At 32.7% G+C, this 20,800-nt stretch overlaps 1 protein-coding gene across 2 annotated transcripts in view; it reads left to right on the forward strand.

The window, feature by feature from the left end:
- Positions 1–20,800, forward strand: part of RASA1 (RAS p21 protein activator 1) — a 91,176-nt gene that overhangs the window by 46,085 nt on the left and 24,291 nt on the right. For both annotated transcript variants that reach the window (XM_069491971.1, XM_069491972.1), the window contains exons 7-11: positions 1,491–1,543; positions 3,919–4,069; positions 7,922–8,000; positions 16,684–16,804; positions 17,512–17,668. In XM_069491971.1, the coding sequence (XP_069348072.1) occupies positions 1,491–1,543; positions 3,919–4,069; positions 7,922–8,000; positions 16,684–16,804; positions 17,512–17,668 (561 nt within the window). The remainder of the gene's footprint in view (positions 1–1,490; positions 1,544–3,918; positions 4,070–7,921; positions 8,001–16,683; positions 16,805–17,511; positions 17,669–20,800) is intronic.

The raw sequence follows: 20,800 nt of genomic DNA on the forward strand, positions 1-20,800 counted from the left end.
TAATTTTGATTTTTTTTCCCCCCTCTTTGATAGAGATCAAGGTGCATGGAACCATTTCCCTACTGTCAAAAAACCACACTGTAAGTGTGGTGATAAATGGCAACTGACATTCACTCTTGATGTTAGGGAGGACTGTGGGAAGCAGAAAACTAGAAGGTGTTTGCCTCTTGCAAGGTGATCACTCTGTCTAGTTGATGTGTGTAACAATGTGAGTTTAGTGTTGTGAGATCCTCCTGATTTTCAAGAGAACCTATAAATTTAGATTTTTATTCCTATTTTAAATAGCTTTTTCAAATAAAAAAATGTAGGTCAAATGCCAGTAAATATTTAAAACTATTTCCATTTTTCTCACAGTGTAAAGTATAAATCCCACTTTCAGTGGGAAGTGTTTTCTTATTTTTAATACCATTATTCTTCCATTTTCCCAACTTTGTATAATTTCTTACTCATTTGGTATTTAGGATAAGTTAAATTTGCATTGTTAGTTTATTTTATGTGTGTGTGTGCTTCCTAAGGAGCTGGGACTATGGCAGTGAAGTGGCACTTTAAATTCTTCAAGGTGTCTCAGTAACATCCACAAGTGCCCTTTAGGATTAAATAGATGATATAACTTTAGCTGAGTTTCTTTCCAGCTCCCTCTTTCTACAACGTAGAAATGTGTTAGTCAGCAAGATAGATAATAGGCCTTCATGTAAGTAAAAGGAGATTTTAAATACTTTGATGACTAGTAAATAATTTCTAAAGCAGATTTGTTATTTTATTTGAAGGTAAAATTTAAAGACTTTAATTATTATGAGTTATGTATCTTGACGATAATGACATTTATAATAATTTCTAAAGGCTGAATTTAAGAATACAGAATATAAAATACTTTAGCAACTGAGTTTGATAGGTACCTCAAGTAGAATTAGGAATACTACGTCCTTTTCTTTCAGTTCTTGATGTTAGTATCTACTTGTTCTCATCACCCCATCTTATTTTCTGGCTTTCAGTAAAGAATACATCAACATATTGATTTTATTTGAAGAGAGAATTTATTACGTTATAGGAAAATTTACTTTGAGAGAAATATGAGAAAAATTGAATCATTAATTTATTTTTCTGAGTAATTCTAGAGTGAGCTCTACCTGTACTGCTTCTCCTCCCCTTTATCCCCCCAAAGGAATAAAAGAGCTAACTACGAAGTAAGCATGTATCAGTTTGTCATTATCAGGATTAAAATCTTTGCTGTTTTTGTGTTGTAATTAATATGGCAATTGTAGTTTATATTTGGTAGTTTCTAGTTTTTTTCTATTTTGTTGAAATTAAACATGGTATGTCTACACAATGTAATGAATGTGATAAGAATGAGATAATTTGATCAATTGCATTGTATTTATTTCATTATGTCAGTTTGAATTAAGCTCATTATGTTGGTTGTTTAGTTTTGATCATACGATAACAGCAAAAAGGACTTTTGATTTATATATCTAATTGGTTCTCTTTTTAAGATGGTTCCATGGGAAGATTTCCAAACAAGAAGCTTATAATTTACTAATGACAGGTACTTGTATATTCACTTATCTTTTCTAATGTCTATTTAAAAAGAATAGAAAGGTGAACCAACCATTTATCATGTATTTTGCCTTTTGCATTCTGTTAATGTTTATGCATGTTGTAATTTCTTTCCTAGCACTAAGAAGCTGGTGTTTTTTCTTTTGTTTTTAGTTGAAACATACATGTAGTATAAAATTTAATGAAATGTTTTCCTTTTACACCAGGCCCCTGTGGCCCCTGTGGCCCCTTCCCCAGAAGTAATACCAGATGACAGTTCTTTCTCCATGTTTCTGGAAGTTTTCTGTGTCTATGTGAATCTCCCTTCCTCACTCCTGCACATACACACATGTACAGGAATATGTAACACACTTTTTTCATGTTAGGAATATATTGGGAGATCATTTCTTTTGTTCAGATATAAATTTTTATTCTTTTTTATAGCCATAAGCTTTTCATTATATAAATACCGTAACTAATCTGTCCGCTATAGAGGAATAATTGTGTTGTTTTTTAATTCTTTTGCCATTCCACTGCAACAAACATTCTTGTGTTTATCTTGGTGTACTTGTGGAATTATATATTTGAGGCTTATTTAAAATGTATACATTTTAACATTTCCCAAAACTCTTGTAGCTGTACAGAAATGCAAAGTAAAAATTGACTTGTATAGTGAGTTTATTATTTAAAATAAAAACCGTCCTGTCATTCTTTATTCTTACTAAATATTTAAGGCTGAATTTAATTTAACTGCCAAATAGTTCTTCAGTAAACCACATCTTATAAAAGATCTGATTTTCTGAGACAAATTGAAACTGTAATATGTAATTTAGAAGTTGTATTTCTTTAAAAATGACCCTTGTTTGATACTTTCTATATTTGGTGGAATAGATTCTTATGGTAAATAAACTATTGATTATTAAAGATATGATCTGAATTGTTGTTTTAAGCCATAAGGCATTGCCCTTTAAATTAATATTTTTGCACTTTGAAAGATTTGAAGCAGTTTTTGAAGTGCCTAATTTTATTGTGAGGATCTAGGTTTAAGTGGGTTCAAAAAATAAAGAATATGATAATGCTATATGGTAATAATAGAGAACAAATGCTAAACCAGAATGACATTCTATCAGCTTTCAAAGTATAACTAAAAATACTCATTGTAGTGAATTTATTGAATTCCATTTCTTTTTTGGAACTTGGGTTCACCAGATAATTTAGGCACTCTTGTTTTAGGCATGTAAAGTTAAAAAGGAGTGCTAAACTTCATTTCCTTACATTAGTTTGTATTTTCCTTGGGTCATGTGCTTTTTTGAGAATCTGGTGGGATTTTCTCCCTTGAAAAGTTCTCATAAGAACTTGCATGAACGACTTTGCATGAAATTCCTATCTCAACTTTCTAGAAGTATAGAGAGTATACTGGATTCTTGTTACCAAAATTTGTTTTATCAACTTAGAAACACTTTTATTTCAACCTGTATTAAATTATACAGTTTCTGCAACTTTTTTGTTTACTTACATATTAAGCCTTGATGTTTACGGAGGTTTATTTTTTACATCTTTGTACTGAATGTGAAATTACTTGGTATTAAATGCCTTGGCTAGATGGCTGGCACTATTAGTAATTTACACAAAAATTACATCTGATGTGTTAAGTGCTCATTCTATTTTCCTAAAAACAATCAAGTCCTGATCTTTTCTATGTCATCAGGATTTACATGGAGAAATGGCAGACCATCTCTGTGTTAGGAGTCACTGCTAATTGAAGATATCAAAAAGACTTCTCTCAAGTTAATATGAAAATATTTAATATATGATTATTTGCTTCTGTATGTTTTTTCAGGATCATGCCTTTTGAATAAAATATAGTACATGTGTGTTGATTTTGATAATGTACAAAAATTTTTTAGTTGTTTTGAACCTACCTTTGTAAGATATTGGTACTATTCTCTTATTACAGTCATTACTGTTTAATAGTTAATTGGAAACACTGATAAAGTACAGAGTATTCCTAAGGAAAATTGGTCTTAATTTTTTAGAATCTTATTCAGAGGATTTATAGGCAGAAGGTATGAGTTTAGCCAGTCTCCCCAATTGTGCTTAGGTTAATCTTTCCATTATTGATCAGAAGTAACTACTGCAAAATTTCTGCTCTGTGTTTTTATGTAATAAAGCTGGTAAGTTATGCCAGAGATTTAGCAGACATGTAACATGGGTGGTTGTGAATCATAAACCAGAAAATATGAAAAAATTATCTTAAAAAAATAAGTTCCTGGTGAAAATTTACATGTTTATGACCTTGAATGTACTTTGTAATTATACTACTTAATATTTTTTTCTTTTTTATTTGATAATTAGGGAATAAAACTAACAGCTTAATTTTTGCAGTTGGCCAAGTCTGCAGTTTTCTTGTGAGGCCCTCAGATAATACTCCTGGTGATTATTCACTTTATTTTCGGACCAATGAAAATATTCAGCGATTTAAAATATGTCCAACACCAAACAATCAGTTTATGATGGGAGGCCGGTATTATAACAGGTAAATCATGAGACATTTTTAGTTATCTTTTAGTTTTGGCAAACTAGTTGAAATCTTGATAATATAATATATCAGATTCAAAATTACATAAAAACTCCTTACTTTTTAAAATTACAGGACCTTAATATAATTTGGTAGTAGTCATGTCCAAAAATTTTTTAGGCAATGTCATAGATGAATAAAAGTTACTAACTTATAATTTGTTTCTTTCCAAAATAATTTGCAATTTAAAAAATTATTTGTGCATTAGCTATTTGCAACAAATTTGCTAACTCCATATATTATCTGTAGGAGAAGCAAAACATCTAATCTAGGAAAAAGAAAATACATTCTTTTAACAGTGAGATGTTTTAATAGGAAGCAAAGGTTCCTAAAGAGTTACCTGAGATTTATATAATGTTACTATGTAACTGGGTTGTTCTCAAGTTGATATTTCTTATTTGTAATTATCGGTTTCTACTTCTCACCTTCAAAGTAAACTCTTTGCTTACTCAAAATTCACAATGAATTTAAGTTACTTGATTAGGAAGATAAGAAGAGGAAATCACATGGTAGAATGTCAGCATTTTTTCCGTAAAATAGAAAGTAATCTTCATTTCTGGATAAAGGTTTCCCCATACCTGATTACTCTAGTAGCATTGTTTTCCTTTTTTGGAGACTGGCATAATCTTGTTCTTTTAAAATACTGACATTTGCCTAGGTTAGCCCCCAAATATCACAGCAGCATTATCCATCCCAGTTAGAATTTCTCTCAATTACAGCTAGACTTTTGAGTGAATAGAGATCCAGCAGCTACTTTATCTGGCAAACAAAACAAAACAAAACAAAAAAAATAAGTTCTTGTAGTTGCTTGCTAGAGTTCAGTGGACAGTTGTAAGATATCAGATGGAAGATATGAGTCTAGGCAGTTGTACCCTTTTTTATACCTTTGCACATTTAAGCTGCTTTAGTGCCTTCTACATTACATTCCAGGTTCTAGACATCCTTGTTGAAAATCTAGCCAGTTGCAATTTCAACTCTTTCTGTATGAAAATTAATTTTTTCTGTTGTCTGGTTTTCTAGAGATTTGGAACATATACAATTATAAATTAAAAACATTGTCTTAACTAAATAAATGTACATATGGAATTTTTTTAAGATAAAATAATTTATATAGATTATTTTTGGGGATTTTGTTTTGTTTACTAACTTAAACTTCCTTAAAACGCCTATATCCTGCAAGGATGGAAATTCTTCCTGCATACTGAGGCAGTGGTAAAACATATAGTCTTTTTGTGTCAATAAAGACCATGATCTAACAAGCAAAAAGAAATATTTTAAGTACATTTCTTTCCAAATTACTGCAAAATTATTAGTCTCTTTGCAAAATAAAGACATCTGAAAAAATTAACTGTATGCTAATTTTAGTAGCCTTGATCATTCCCACAGACCTTTGAGTTTTAGAATTTTTGCTCCCTGTGAATATGTTCATCTTACAAAGTTCAGTTAGTTGTATTGCTGTTTCTAGTTTTAATATTTAATTTATTTTAAGAAAGGCCCAAATTATGTGAATGATACCTGGAAAATGAAAGATTTTACAGTTGTTTAGGAATTATATACTCCATTTCAGCATTAATGTCGTAAATAATTCCTAGGAAGCTTCCCCTTTATGATTATCACTTACTGTTTAAATACAAATGTATAAAGTAAGAGTTTTCAATAAATCTGTTTAACACAACAGTATTCTGCTGTCCTGTCTCCCCATTAACTGTACATTAGACTTTTGGTAAATAGAGGTAGCAGTTATATCTGTTTGATTTAGAAACTGTTAAGATACAACTTTAATGTTCCTATAATAAAAGTTTAAAAAAAATAGAGGCATGTAACAGTAAATTGAATTTAGCAAATAGTAATTGACCAGTGTACCTTGTGAATGTACTGTGCAGATCCTGTGCATATACATTAAAGAAAAAGATATAGATTCTGCATTATTCGTGCTCAGGTCTATTAGAAAAGATGTTTTGCAGACTATGATAAATTCAGGGGATGAACAAATATGCATGAGAATCAGTGGAAGAGAGTTGAGATGGTGGTGAGACCGAAGGAGGATTTTGGTCAGACCTTGAAGATTATCATTAACATTTATCTAGGCTTCAGGAAGAGGAACATGTGATTTTATATATTAAGTGTATTACTAAAATTAGAGTATAGGATATAGTATCTCTAAAAACTCAAATTTCAGAAGTAATTTTATACTGAACATGTTTTAGTTTTCTGAGATGTAAATCTGTCTGATTTCATGGCTAGAAATTTTATGGAATGTCTAGGAAATTTTGGTTTGCTGTATCTTCCTTGACTGTTTCTTTAGGTGTTTCTGGGTAGATTATGAACAGAAGACTAATTTTTAAAAATATCCCTAAGTCCACCTCATTGGTAAAAACCTATCTGATTGGTTGCTACTCACTTTGGAATTTGCTCATTAACAATCTGAACTATATTTCACAAGTTTCCTATTCTTCGAGCTCATGGAAAACAATTATACTGTAACATTGAGGTGCTACACCGGGTTGATTTCATTTTACAGTTACTGAGCCAAAAACTTTGATGTTTACTGATTTTCATAGATTTGATGCTTTTTGCATTAAAACACATCTATTTAGTGGTATCTAGTTATATTCAAATATTTTCCTGATTTTCATTTTTCTTTTAACAAGTTTGGATTTATGTGGTGTTATATTTTTTCTTTAAAAACTTAACTATCCTTGTCTTTTTTATGATAATTTCTTTTTATTTGTCTCATTTTTACCCTACCCCTCTGCCTTTGTATTAAATGCTGCCTCTGGTATTTAGTTCATATTTATTCATACTCATTTTTTTATTAGTTATCTTTTCAGTTTTGTTTTGCTTTTAACATTATTTATATTTGGTTTAAATTAACTTCATAGTATCGGGAAGATAACTTATATTTAGATATATACCCATACACATATACTAATTATTTTATCAGTAAAAAGAATTATGAAAAAAAATCAAGTAACAGGTTAAACAAAATCTGTTTGGGGAAATGTTTCCTAGGTTTAAAATTTCAGGATTTAAATATTTAGAACTTTATTAGTGGCCTACTGATTATAGAGAAAGACCCCTTTTAAATATTAAAAGTACACCACATTATGGCATGCTAAAATTTATGTTAAAATACATTGTCATTTTGTTTTCAGTTTTATTTGTAACATTTCTCAAATATTTAGAACAATTTATAGCATTTTTTATTAAAGTCATCAATCAGCCTTTCTTGCTATATTTCCACATGTAGGATTACCTCCTGGTTTTTTTGTCTTTTTTTCAGGGGTGGGGTGGGGAGGCTTTCTTCTTTCACTTATTCATATGTTTTATGACCTAACTGCATCTGATATAAAAGCAGAACATGTACATGTTTTGATGATAAGAATTCTTAGTTTATCTGAACTCTGCTTCCTAAATAAATGCCGTTTCTCTGTCAGTCTTCATTCTCAATATCTCAGAAGTAGTACTCTTGTTAAAAACAAAAACAAAACGTAGGCTTTTAATTATTTCCTCACTTATGGTGAGTCTTTGAGTATGGGTATTATTGACTTGGCTGCCTACTTGATGTGTATAGAAAGTTGAAACTTCTAACTCACGTATTCCGACCCGTAAACCTATATTGGGAACCTTCTTGTTTTACTAGAATAATGTGATTATTATGATCATTTATTCTATTAATGTATTTGGATTGTATGCTTTAAAAATATTTGATAATAGATAATCCTTGATAACAGGGTTTACATGTATTTTATAAGATTTCCATTTTTTATAAGACAATTATGTCAATGTTAGTAATTTTTATTTTAACAGCATTGGGGACATCATAGATCACTATCGAAAAGAACAGATTGTTGAAGGGTATTATCTTAAGGAACCTGTACCAATGCAGGTCAGTGTTTTTTGTTTTTTGCAACAATTAGCATTTTAAAATGCATTTTGGTGGTATGTTTATACTTTTGTACAATTAAAAATGGATAAAATTGAAAACTGCAGATTATTTAGATTCAGAAATTAAATTGTAAGAGAATATCTTAGTTTACATGTATGTTGATTCTAGATAATTAGGAGGTCCTCGGTGGCTTTTTGAGAATACACACAGTCATGGTGGCAGAAGCCAAGTTACACTAGGACAGCGAGGGAGTGTTTTGGAGGCAAAAGTAGAGACACCAGGGTTATAAACCACAGGCAGGCTTATTTTGGTAAGCATGATAAGCAAAGAAATTAAAAAAAAATAGAAAAGGATCAGGGACCCAAAAATGGTTTAAACTTTCTATTTCGTTGTTTGTTTGCCTATAGTTTTATGAAAGCAGAATTTAAGCATGTCCATATACTCCAAGTAAAGACTACAGTAAAAGCCAGGCACAGTGGCTCGTGCCTGTAGTCCCAGCTACTTGGGAGGCTGGGATGGGAGGATCGATCACTTGAGCCTAGGAGATTGAGACCAGCCTGGGTGATACAGCAAGATCCCATCTCTTAAATAAATAGATAGATAGATAGACAGATAGATAGATAGATAAAAAGACCATTGTAAAGAGTACAGTGACAGTGGTCAGTGGAGGATGAGTAATGGCAGTACCTTATGTACAAGATCCTACAGAATGCATGATTGAATGAAATCCAGAACATAAGAGGAAAGATTGGCCTTGAACAAGAGAGCTGGTTAAATATTAGTTGCTTAATGCATGGGATGATTAGTCTCTCTTCCTCATTATACTTTCTGAAGTGAGGTAGGGAAAGGGTGTCATGTGGATTTGAAAAAAGTGCAGAAAAAGGTGCTTAAAAAGAGTGATTAAGAATTTTCCTACATGGAAATGGAGGTACTGATAATTCCAGGGACATAAAGGATTGTGAAAGAGGTTTTGTGTACCCAGGTGAAGTTGTACAGTAATTTGTAGCATCTCTTGTTTCTCAATGTTTCCTCTTTTTGACAAGTTTATTTCAGATGGTTATCCCTACTGCTCATTGTAGTTACTGGGGCAGGGGAGGGGGGAAAATCATTCTGAAGGTAAATATAAATTCAAGAATCATCATAATCTTGTCACATTTTAATATACAGGCATACCTCATTGTGCTTGCTTTATTGTACTTTGCAGGTATGCATTTTTTTTTTTTATAAATTGAAGGTTTGTGGCTATACTGCATTAAGGAAGTGTATGGGTACCATTTTTCCAACAACATGCTCATTTTGTGTCTCTATGTCACATTCTGGTAATTCTTGCAATATATCAAGCCTTTTCATCGTTATCATATTTGTTATGGTAATCTGTGATGAGCGATCTTTTATGTTACTATTGCAATTGTTTTGGGCTTCCATTAACTGCACTCATAGAAGATGGTGGTCTTAATCAGTAAGTGTTGTGTATGTTCTGACTGCTCCACCAGCTGGCTGGTCCTCCATCTCTCTGCCTCTCCTCTGGCCTCCCTTTTCCTTGAAACACAACAATATTAAAATTAGACCAATTAAAACCCTACAATAGTCTCTAAGTGTTCAAGTGAAAGCAAGAGTCGCATGTCTCTCATGCTAAATAAAAAGCTAGAAATGATTAAGCTTAGTGAGAAAGGCATGACAAAAGCTGAGATAGGCTGAAAGCAAGGTCGCTTGTGCCAAACAGTTAGCCGAGTTGTGAATGCAAAGGAAAGAAATTAAAAGGGTACTCCAGTGAACATATGAATGACAAGAAAGTGAAAACAGCTGGGGAAGCTGTAGAAGAAAAATTGAAGCTATCAGAGGTTAGTTCATAAAATTTAAAGAAAGAACCCATCTGCATAACATAAAAGTGCAAGGGGAAGCAGCAGTTACTGATGTGGAAACTGCAGCAAGTTGTCCAGAAGATCTAGCTAAGATCATTAACAAATGTGGCTACACAACAACTGATTTTCATTGTAGGCAAAACAGCCTTCTATCGGAAGAAGATTCCATCTGGGACTTCCATGGTTAGAGAGGAGAAGTCAATGCCTGGCTGCAAACCTTCAGAGGATAGGTTGACTCTTGTTATGGGCTAATATAGCAGGTGATTTTAGGTTGAAGCCAGTGCTCATTTACCATTCCAAAAAGTTTAGGGCCCTTCAGAATTATGCTGCACCTACTCTGCCTGTGCTCTATGAATGGAACAACAAAGCCTGGATGACAGCACCTATTTACAGCATGGTTTACTCAATATTTGAAGCCCATATTGAGACCTGCTCAGAAAAAAAGATTCCTTTCAAAATATTACTGTTCATTGACAGTGCACCTAGTCACCCAAAAGCTCTGATGGAGATGTGTAAAGAGATTAATGTTGTTTTCATGCCCACTAATACAACATCCATTCTGTAGCTCATGGATCAAGGAGTAGTTTTGACTTTCAAGTTTTATCAGTTGAGAAATACATTTTGCAAGGCTATAACTGCCAGGGACAGTGATTTCTCTGGCGGATCTGGGCAAAATAAATTGAAAATCTTCTGGGAAGGATTCACCATTCTAGATGCCATTAAGAACATTTGTGATTTGTGGGAGGAGATCAGATATCAACATTAACAAGAGTTTGAAAGAAGCTGATTCCACCCGTCATGTATGACTTTGAGGGGTTTAGAACTACAGTGGAGGAAGTAACTGCAGATGTGGTGGATGTAGCAAGAGAATGTTAATAGAATTAGAAGTGGAGCTTGAAGATGTGACTGAATTACTGCAATCTCATGATCAGTCTTGAATGGACAAGGAATTGCTTCTTATGGATGAGCAAAGAAAGTAGTTTCTTGAGATGGACTCTACTTATGATGAAGGTGCTATGAACATTTTTGAAATGACAACAAAGGATTTAGAATAGTCTATAAACTTAGTTGATAAAGCAGTGGCAGGGTTTGAGAGGATTGACTCCAGTTTTGAAAGAAGCTCTACTGTGGATAAAATACTATCAAACTGCATTTCATGCTACAGAGACATTTCTCATGACAGGAAGAGTCAGTTGATGTGGCAAACTAAATTGCCAAGGGCACCCAACCTTCAGCAACCACCACCTTGATAAGGCAGCAGCCATCAGCATCAGGGCAGGATCCTTCATTAGCACAAAGATTAGAACTGGCTGCTGAAGGCTCAGATAATCATTAGCATTTTTTACCAGTAAAGTTTTAAAAAATTAACATGTGTACATTGTTTCTTTAGATAAAATGCTATTGCAGACTTAATGTCTATCAAGTATAGTGTAAACATAACTTTCATATGCACTGGGAAACCACAAAAAATTCATGTAACTCACTTTATTGCTGTGGCCTGGAACCAAGTCTACAGTTTTCTCTGAGGTATACTTGTATCTTTCTTCATTTACTTATGCATTGCTAGTAAAATATAAGGTCCATGAGAGCAGAGATTTTTTTTTTTTTTTGAAATTTTTTCCCTAGCGCATAGTGCAGTACTTGACATTGATTAAATAAATGACTCTCTGCTTTCCAGCAGGAAGTACCCACTTTAAACTGTGTGAATTAATACTAGTATGTTTTAAATCTCAGTGTATTCCTTTCTGTCACCATATCAGTCTCTTCCTCTCTGCCTATCTAAATACTGCTAGTTTAAAATCCATCTTAAGTTTTACTTCCTTCTTGACATCTTCCTAATAACTACAGTCAGCATGGATGTACTACTTTTGGCAGTTCTGGCAGACCTTGGGTGCTTGCTCTTCTAATTACTGCAAAAGTAAAACAGACTTAAAAAAAAAAAAAAAAGGACAACACAGTGTGGTGTGTACTTTCTAGAAACCATTGCCCAGGGTTTTTTTTTATTAGGGGTCAGGGTGCCTTTGCCTCCCCAATGACAGATCCTGCCATATAATTCCATTGCTATATTCTTAATTGAAATTCACATTGACTCTTTGAGTAAGTTATGATTTTGATTTGTTTCACAGGTCCATAAATTTTATTTGCCTACAAACTAAATCATAAATTTTTCTCATCCTGAATTTGTGCTTAGATTTTTCTAATTTAATTTTTTACAGTTAGAAAAATAAGTAGTATGTGGCATCTAGTAAACTTTTAATATATAAGTCTATAAGGTTGCTTTAAGAATTACTTCAGAGATGTATATAGTGTGCCTCATTCTTACGTGTTACTGTTTTGCAATTGAGCAAACTTCAAATTGTTTTTTTTGCAAAAGTGCCTATAATGCATTGAATACCTCAGCTGTAACTGGTGCTGATTGTAAAGCAATTTGATTGCTACACAGAAACTATTAAATGCTATTTGTAGCCTATTTAGTGCCCAAAGTGAAAGAAGGTTATAGTAGAAGTGTGGGGAATAATAAAACTCACCCATTCTTCCAGCAGCATTCTAACTAGAATACAAAGGCTATTAATATCCTTTTACAAATGGACAGATTAGCTGGCAAAATCAGCGCATCCCCCCTGGGTACATAGAGGTGACCCTGCACAACCAGACTCAGGCTAAGGTGATGGAACAGAAAGAGCAGAGTCCTAGCTAGGTCTACTTAGTTCCTAGAACTAACACTTCTGGAGACAGGCATTAGAAGAAGGGGAGTCTTTTGAGACAATATACCCCAGAATAAAAGTAACTAATATTTTTAAGCACTGTGTTTTAGGTACTGCTTTTTATATGTATCAATTCATTTAATTTTTTCATCAACTTGATGAAGTTGGCACTATTAATGATGGCTATTTCAAAGATAGGGAAACTGAGAACAAAGAGATTAATTACTTTAAGCATCAAGTCATCTTGCCTCTTCTCTTTTTCTCCTACAATCTATCTGTATCCAACATGTCAGGAACATTATGCTAACTCTGCTTTCAAAATGTCTAGAATGTGACCACTACCAGAATCTGACTTCATCTCCGTTTCTACCTTTGTCCCCTTATGCTGCACAGCAGAGGGATCCATTCAAAACATCGGATCTTGTCACTTTTCTGTTTAATACTTGATGACCTTCTCCATTTCATTCAGAGTAAATGTCATATAAGACCCTACAGTAGCATCTCATTAGTTTTCTAAACTCATCTCTTTCTACTATCCCCCTCTTGTCACTCTTTCCCTAATACTTGCTTCTGTGCTTTTTTTTTTTTTTTTTTTTTAAATATGGCAGGCTCTTTCCTTCCTTAGGATCTTTGCTTCTAACTGTTCTCTCTACCCAAAATGATTTTCCCTCAGATGTACACCTGCCTAACTCTCTTACATCTTTCAAGTTTTTGCTCAGAAATTATTAATAGCTTTACAATGACACTTACTTAGACACCTTATTGGATACTGCAACTTGCTCTACCTTGCAAAGCACTTACCATCTTTTAACATGTAATACAATTTATTTATTATGTTTATCATCTCTTTCCTTGGTGAGAACTTTAGTTCAGTGAGGATAGGGACCTTTGATTTGTTCACTGATATATCTGAAAAATGAGAACAGTCCCTGGCACTCTGTAAAATAATCTTATTAAATGGAGTTTTCCTAGCTATTAAGTGACAAAGGCAGGATTCACAACTGAAGTCTGGCTTTAGGAGCCTGCATACCTAACTTGTAGGGGAAAGCTTGGTCCAGCAGCTGTCACGCTCCTACCAATCAGATTATCCATTTTCCTCGGGGAGGAATGTGTAAAATGGGGACCTCTCTGTCCAGAACTCTGTAGAGAGTGGGCTGAGATAAGGAACACACAGAGAAACTGTCCTCCTCTCATCTAGTGATTTAGTACAAATTAAAAGTGAAATTGTGTTTTTGCTTATAGGGTCTTCTAATATATTGGAATCCTTTAGGATTTGTAGGTCAGTGTACCAGTTCCTACTATAACATAATTTTTTAAATTCTTACATAGATTATGTTGAAATCAGGTATTTAAATCCAAATATTAGTGTAGTAATATGTCTCAAATGACAACCACAAAAATGTCCCATTCTGCATCTAATACTAAGTGTCATCACCACTGAAATAAGGATTGATAAATACAAATCTGTATTACCAGGAAAGTGTAGTCATCACTATTTTATCATCTGAGTCCAATGTACTTTTTTAAATTTTTTATATTCTTAAGTCATTTTACAGATAATTTGCATAAGAATAAACGGATAATCTAGAAAACAACTTTATTAGAAAATGTAATAAGAATTTAAATATAGCAAACCCAAATTTTTGTTCCATATTTCCCTGGTTATAAAGGCTTACATACTTGAAATGGGCAATGTCTTTTGAATGCAACTAACTACTTTACATCTTTCATTCATGGACCTGGAATGTACCCATCTTGTAAATTCCAATTCCAGATTTCCAATACATCTCTAATAAGTTCTGCTTATAATTACTCTGGTTTTTCTTGCACTGTACTTGTCAAAATTCAATACTGATTGCATTTTGCATTCCATATTTTAAATACATCACTACTGGGTTCTAGCTTATGATTCGTTCTCATTCTTGTCATCAAAATGCAATACTTTTGAAAACTTTGATGGCTCATAATTTTGTTGGAGAGTACAGTCTTTGCTCTATAAGTGTAAAATAATTTTGTTTAGATTTAGAAACACCATTTAAAATGATTGATCCAGTGAATTGTTTTATTTCTTCAATATATGTTTTCTTTCAATAATTTTAATTATACAAAGTGCCTTCATCTTAGGTAAATTTTTGGTGCACAAACAAAAATTTAAAGAATGGTCTCATTTCCTTTTAGCAAAATAGGATAATCCAGGTTCTTGTGACAAAATATTGCATGATGATGTCTTTTCTACTAAATTACTAATGAGATGACAGCATCATATTTCCCTTTTCTTAGAAGCAATATGGCCCCCTAGTGATTTTTGAGTTTGAGAAAATTTATCGAGTATATTATCATCTCAAAAATAATGGCCTGAGGTTTTGCTTATCAAAATCAATTTTGCCATCACAGTGGAGCCCAGAGTGCTGTTTCTTTGTAGTCATTTTCTGAGTCTTTGAATAATTGTTAAATATCTTCCTCTGACAATTTTTTCTCTTACCATTATGAGGAGTTCTGAATTTTTACCTATGTTTAATGAAAGCTAAAATAAGAAAGATGGTCCTTTATACTTTTTGGAAAGATGCTGTAATACTTGACAACACAGTAAAAAAAAAAAAAAAAAATCAAAGAGTGATGTAATACAGATGATTTGTTTCACTACTGCATCATCCTCTGGGCCAGGGGTTAGCAAAGTTTTTCTGTAAAGGGCCAGACAGTAAATGTTTTAGGTTTTGTGAACCATTCAGTCTCTGTCTCAACTACTACACTCTTGTCTTTGTAGTTGAAAGAAACCAAAAGACAATACATAAAGGAATGAGCAGGCTGTGTTCCAATAAAACTTCATGTACTGAAACAGGTGGCAGATGGGATTTAGCGTGCATACCAGTGTGTCAGCCCTGCTGTAGGAATTTCATTCTTCTTTTTTTTTTTTTATTTTAGTGTTTTTAGCATACTTAGGAATAATTATTGAATAATGACGAAACAGTTCTTAGGATGATGAAACAGCAGAATGTTTCAAGACATAGGAGAACATATCTTAGATTTTTAAGAGGATTGAATGGACCCATGAAGCTTCTAGAAAGGACTAAAAGTCATAAAATACTCATCCTTGCAATTAAGAACTTCTCAAAAAAGAAACTAAAAAACTAACATTGATTCCAGTTGACTCTGCTAATAAAATCGAAGATTGACTTATTCTGGAAAGATCATGATAAACTTACTTGCCTTGTATTCTCCTGACAAAATTCTTTTTTTGTGTGTGTGTGTGTGTTTTTTGTTATTTGGGGCATTTAGCAGTTCCAGCTCTGCTATGATATAACATATGCATTCCTAAAAATCATAGCATTGTGCAAAATCAAGCAATGAAAACTACAGAGTTTGTAGGAAAAGTCGGGTTAGGAGTGTAACACTTCAAGAACTCCATTGGTGACACGTTAAAAGGGATAGGAACCTAATAAAAATGTAGCATAGTTTTATATATGCTAAATGATTAAGAAATATATAAATGTTACAATAAATGTGTTACTTTGTTTTGAAAAAAAGACCTCAAGTTTACATGTGAAGTGGCCTTCAGAAGCATTGAAACATGAGAATGTTGTGAAGGTAGTAGGAGGAGGATTGTCTGATATCAGTTACAACACCAGATGTAGATGGGTGGATGAAAGTAGCATAACACACTTGGTGAACTGGGGGAACTGTTATATATTTGGAGGGGGTGTGTTTTTTATATTCCCACATTTCTGTTCAGCTGGGTGCACTTTTCTGTGTTCACTTAGTGTTTCCCACAGATATTGTGTATAAGCAAACATGAATTCGCTTTGTGCTCAAATTGATCCTAATTTACCAGTTATGTTGGGACATATTCATGTTTTCAAAACATCATTTGCTGTAAAATATAATAAAACTATTTCTGAAAATAGATTAGTTATCCCTGAACACACAGACAGCTTATTAGTTGTTCTTGGGAATTGGTAAGGAAACCTGAGAATTTCTTTGGAAAGGAGAAGGATGTGTCATGTATGTCTAGATTTTAGTATTAAACACACTTTGGTTTTTAATCAGTAATTTAGTAGATTTTTTATTTCATTTCCATCAAGAATTCATGAAATAATTTCTTTTTTTTTTTAAACTCAGGATCAAGAACAAGTACTCAATGATACAGTCGATGGCAAGGAAATCTATAATACAATTCGTCGTAAAACAAAGGATGCCTTTTATAAAAATATTGTTAAGAAAGGTTATCTCCTGAAAAAGGGTAAGTAAACTTTTAAGACTAAGGATTCAATTTCAGTATATTACTGTTAACCCATTTGATAGAGGCATTGCAAATATCAGGCATAGAACTTACCATTGTGATACGTATTTTAGTAAGTTGTTTTGACATTATTAGTAATTGACACTTGTTTAGAGTGCATCTAAGCAACCTTCATATCTAAGCATCCTTCAAAATTTAGAGTCCAGGTATATTAAGTGCACATTTCCAACCAGATTCTTTGCTCCTTGTCCCCATGCTTTTTTTTTTTTTTTTTTTTTTAATAAAAGAGAAACTCCTTATGGCACTTGGCATATTCATGGTATTGATGTTTTTATTTTATAGATTGACCTCAGTTCGACATGAAGACATGTTTGGGAGTTGGGGATGGGGGTGTTGTTTAGTGTAAGGATTTTTTCCTTAAGACTGGAAAAGAATTACTCCAAAACAAGAATTTTGAAGATTTCATCATAATGAAATCGCTAAAGATATAGTAAAGTATCTTTGTCATTTTACTCTGTGATTCATTAAAATAAGCAATATAACAAAATGTACAGATTAGTTACAGACATTTTATGTAAAGATTGGTGAATTTAAGCTTTGGCATAAAAATGGAAGTATATTTAATTATTTTCACCAACAATAATTTTTATTCTAATATATGATTTCACGGTTTGCTAAGGGAAAACAATTTTTTTTTATTTTAATAGGCAAAGGAAAACGTTGGAAAAATTTATATTTTATTTTAGAGGGCAGTGATGCCCAACTTATTTATTTTGAAAGTGAAAAACGAGCTACAAAACCAAAAGGATTAATAGATCTCAGTGTATGTTCTGTCTATGTTGTTCATGATAGTCTCTTTGGCAGGTAAGAATTTGGTTTCCTACTTTTCTTTTGGAATTGTTTTAATAATAAAATAGTGGGTATGTTCAGATCATTTCAAAGTATAGCAAGACAAACCAATTTTGGGAGCCCTAAAATCATCTTCTAAAAATGTCAGATTTATTTTCTAGGGTAAGTTTTGTCTACCTATGCATAAAATCTACTTTATTGTATTATGTAGAAATCTTTGGAATAACAGATCTTGTAGTAAGATTTAAGCTGTATATAGCACATTTTTCCTCCCTGCCCCCATCAACAATCTTTTGAGTGACTCTGAGTCTTGTCACATTTCCCCTGATTTTTTGTACATTCTCTGTTAACTCAGTGCATCCAATAGTAGCTGCATGCAATTCTGCTATTAACTCTATAGGCACATTTCTAAGAAACTTAACATTAAAAAGCAATCATACCATAAAAACAATTGTTTAAATAGGAAAAAGAGTATTTGGAGTTAAAAAACAAAACATTTTTCTTACATTGATGTCAAGTTCTTTTTTAAAATAAACATAAATGTATCAGCTAAATCCTGAACATCACTAGACAAATCCATTTCTTGACTATATCTAGATTTTTGATCGAGAACAAAGGCCTTTCTTTACTTTTCACTGTATTATAAATAATGCATCCCAGAGTCTTTTTAGATATACATATCACTTTTATTACCCATTATGTTATGACACACAAAGCACAAAGCACTTAAAACAAAATGTTTTTAACAACTTGCTTTTCTGCTGTAGGATGGCATTTCTTGTTAGGCAAATCTAGATTTTTTCTGTTGAAGTTGTGAAACTTCAAGAGAAATACCTGTAAAAATATGTCATTTCTTTTCTCCAGTGTGTTTAGGAGATAATGTTATGTTATTTGTGATTTTGATAGGTAGTCAATTTTTTTAAATGATCAAAAAGGTTTAGGAAATGCTGAATTGAACAAATAGTTTTCCTTACAGCAAAGATTTTTGGAGTCTTAGTGTTTATGTTTCCAGTCTCTAAGATAATATGAAGTATGTCATAAATTCATTTGACCTTGATACCCTCCCCTTTTTTTCTGAATACTCCCTAATATCTCATAAAAAGAGTTGTTCCAAAACACACAAAGTTTGGGTAAAATAAGATTTCTTGACATTTTTTTCCCCCTCCTTTTAACAGTATGGGAATTTAGGCCTTCAAATGGGGTTGGATCAAGCCGCTGGCTCCTTTCCTCTTTAGTTCTGCTCTGCCTTCGTGTGTGTTGAATTCTTCAAATCAGTTTCTCACCTGGTAGCAAACAGTACCAGAGAAAGGGCTGTGAGCATTCACTCCCGTAGCTATTAAAAATCCTGAGAATACACTACTGAGCCACCTCTGAACTAATTTCTAGTCTTGGGTTACCTGAGGTAGCAAAAGGAATGGGATTACCCTGATAAACAGAATGAGGCCCTTCGGTGCCCAACCCTGTTGCTGGAATTGATCTCACCCAAGTAGTGAGGCTGCTTCACTTATTGTGTGAATAAGGATGTTGGGGAGACAACACTATTTACTATCAAACATAGTTTATCAGTGCTAAAACAGTTAAAATGGTAAAAGGACATTTGGGGGACAACTTTATTGAGATTGGTAGTATGAAATTGGTGATTCTTGAACTGAGTCTTGGAGGATGGGTATGAATTCATTTGAATAGTCGATTAGAGCTTCCCGACCAGTGTGCCATTAATAAGTAAAGGCATCTCTTGAGATACTGGTGGTTGTAAAATGTTATTGTAATAAAAATATTTAAACAAGTGTTTTACATTTCAAAAATTAAATGGCTTCTTGTATAAACAGTTCTAATTGATTATTTTATGGGGGCAAAAGATTGGTACATAACACTTGCAGATAGAGAGCTCTTTATAGTGGCTGTATTTTACTTCTTTTTGTTAAATCACCCAGTTATTCTGAATATTACTTGAATATAGTTTTTTGTTAATCATCAATGAAGTTACTTTTTGTGTTCATGCATAAATTTAGTTTCATTTTGTCTCTTATATTTTTTCCTATTAAAACAGAAGTTAAAATTGTTTTTTAATATTGTTGTAACATATATAAGGGAGTTCTTGAAAAGAATATAACTAATTCAGATTTTTTTCATTGTTACATCTTTATAATTTAATGTAAAGATATTTATTTTCCCACCATAAAGGGCAACTTGGTGATTAATGCTGGAGAGTCACTAGATTCACAAGATAAAAATAGTAGCTTTAATCAAAAAAAGAAATCAACACGCTTATTAGGCCACTTAAGATATCTATTAGATTTAGATTGCTAAAACCCAGTAAATCTTCTCTTTCCCAGCCTAACTGCATAAAAGTTATTGAATAAGTCAGTCAGTGGTGCCAAACACCTTATGCTGCTATCGTACCACTAAATATCTACTTCTTGTGAAAAAAAATTGAACTGTAAACTCCAAATGAAAAACAATTTCTTCTTTTCCCTCCTCTTCCCCTCTTCTCATAGATACGTTCCACAGTACCAGGTTAAACTTGGATGAGATCATGCAATGAATAGCTAAAGCTGAGGCAAATGCTTCACGCAGAATTGGGGAATTGGAATTGTGCTGTTTTTATCAGTCTGCATGGAAACTGCTAACTTTAAGGGCAAAAAGTTAAAGAAATAGAAGAGATACGACTTGCAAATAGTATTAGATAGTATTCAGATAGTATCATCAGTAAACGCATTTGTGAATCAAATGATGTATATATATCCAGAACCTACATTTTCACCGCAGAATGATGAATCTACAGACATTAGAGAAATACTTGAAAGAAAATTATTGTTCATTCAATGAAGTACCAAAACTATTAAGAATAAAGTACTCCAAACAGTAAATGAACCCTTTGAAACAAAGAAGGTCCTGTGGAAACACTATTTAAGTTTATGATCAATCATGAGGCTTCATGAAAATTTAAAGGTTTTACATCAAGAAGTCACTCTGGAAAATAAGCAATATAGAGATCGTCTTTATACATATAAGTTTGTCTGCAGACCTGAATTCTGTATTAAATACTATTATGAAATGGAGGCTGTATTAAAACCCAAGCTACTTCAGCTGCATATGTTTCCAGTCTTATGAGAAGAAATGGGATCAAAACACCTACTGGTTGAT

This window comes from Eulemur rufifrons, chromosome 17, assembly GCF_041146395.1.
Source record: "Eulemur rufifrons isolate Redbay chromosome 17, OSU_ERuf_1, whole genome shotgun sequence".
NCBI lineage: Eukaryota > Metazoa > Chordata > Mammalia > Primates > Lemuridae > Eulemur > Eulemur rufifrons.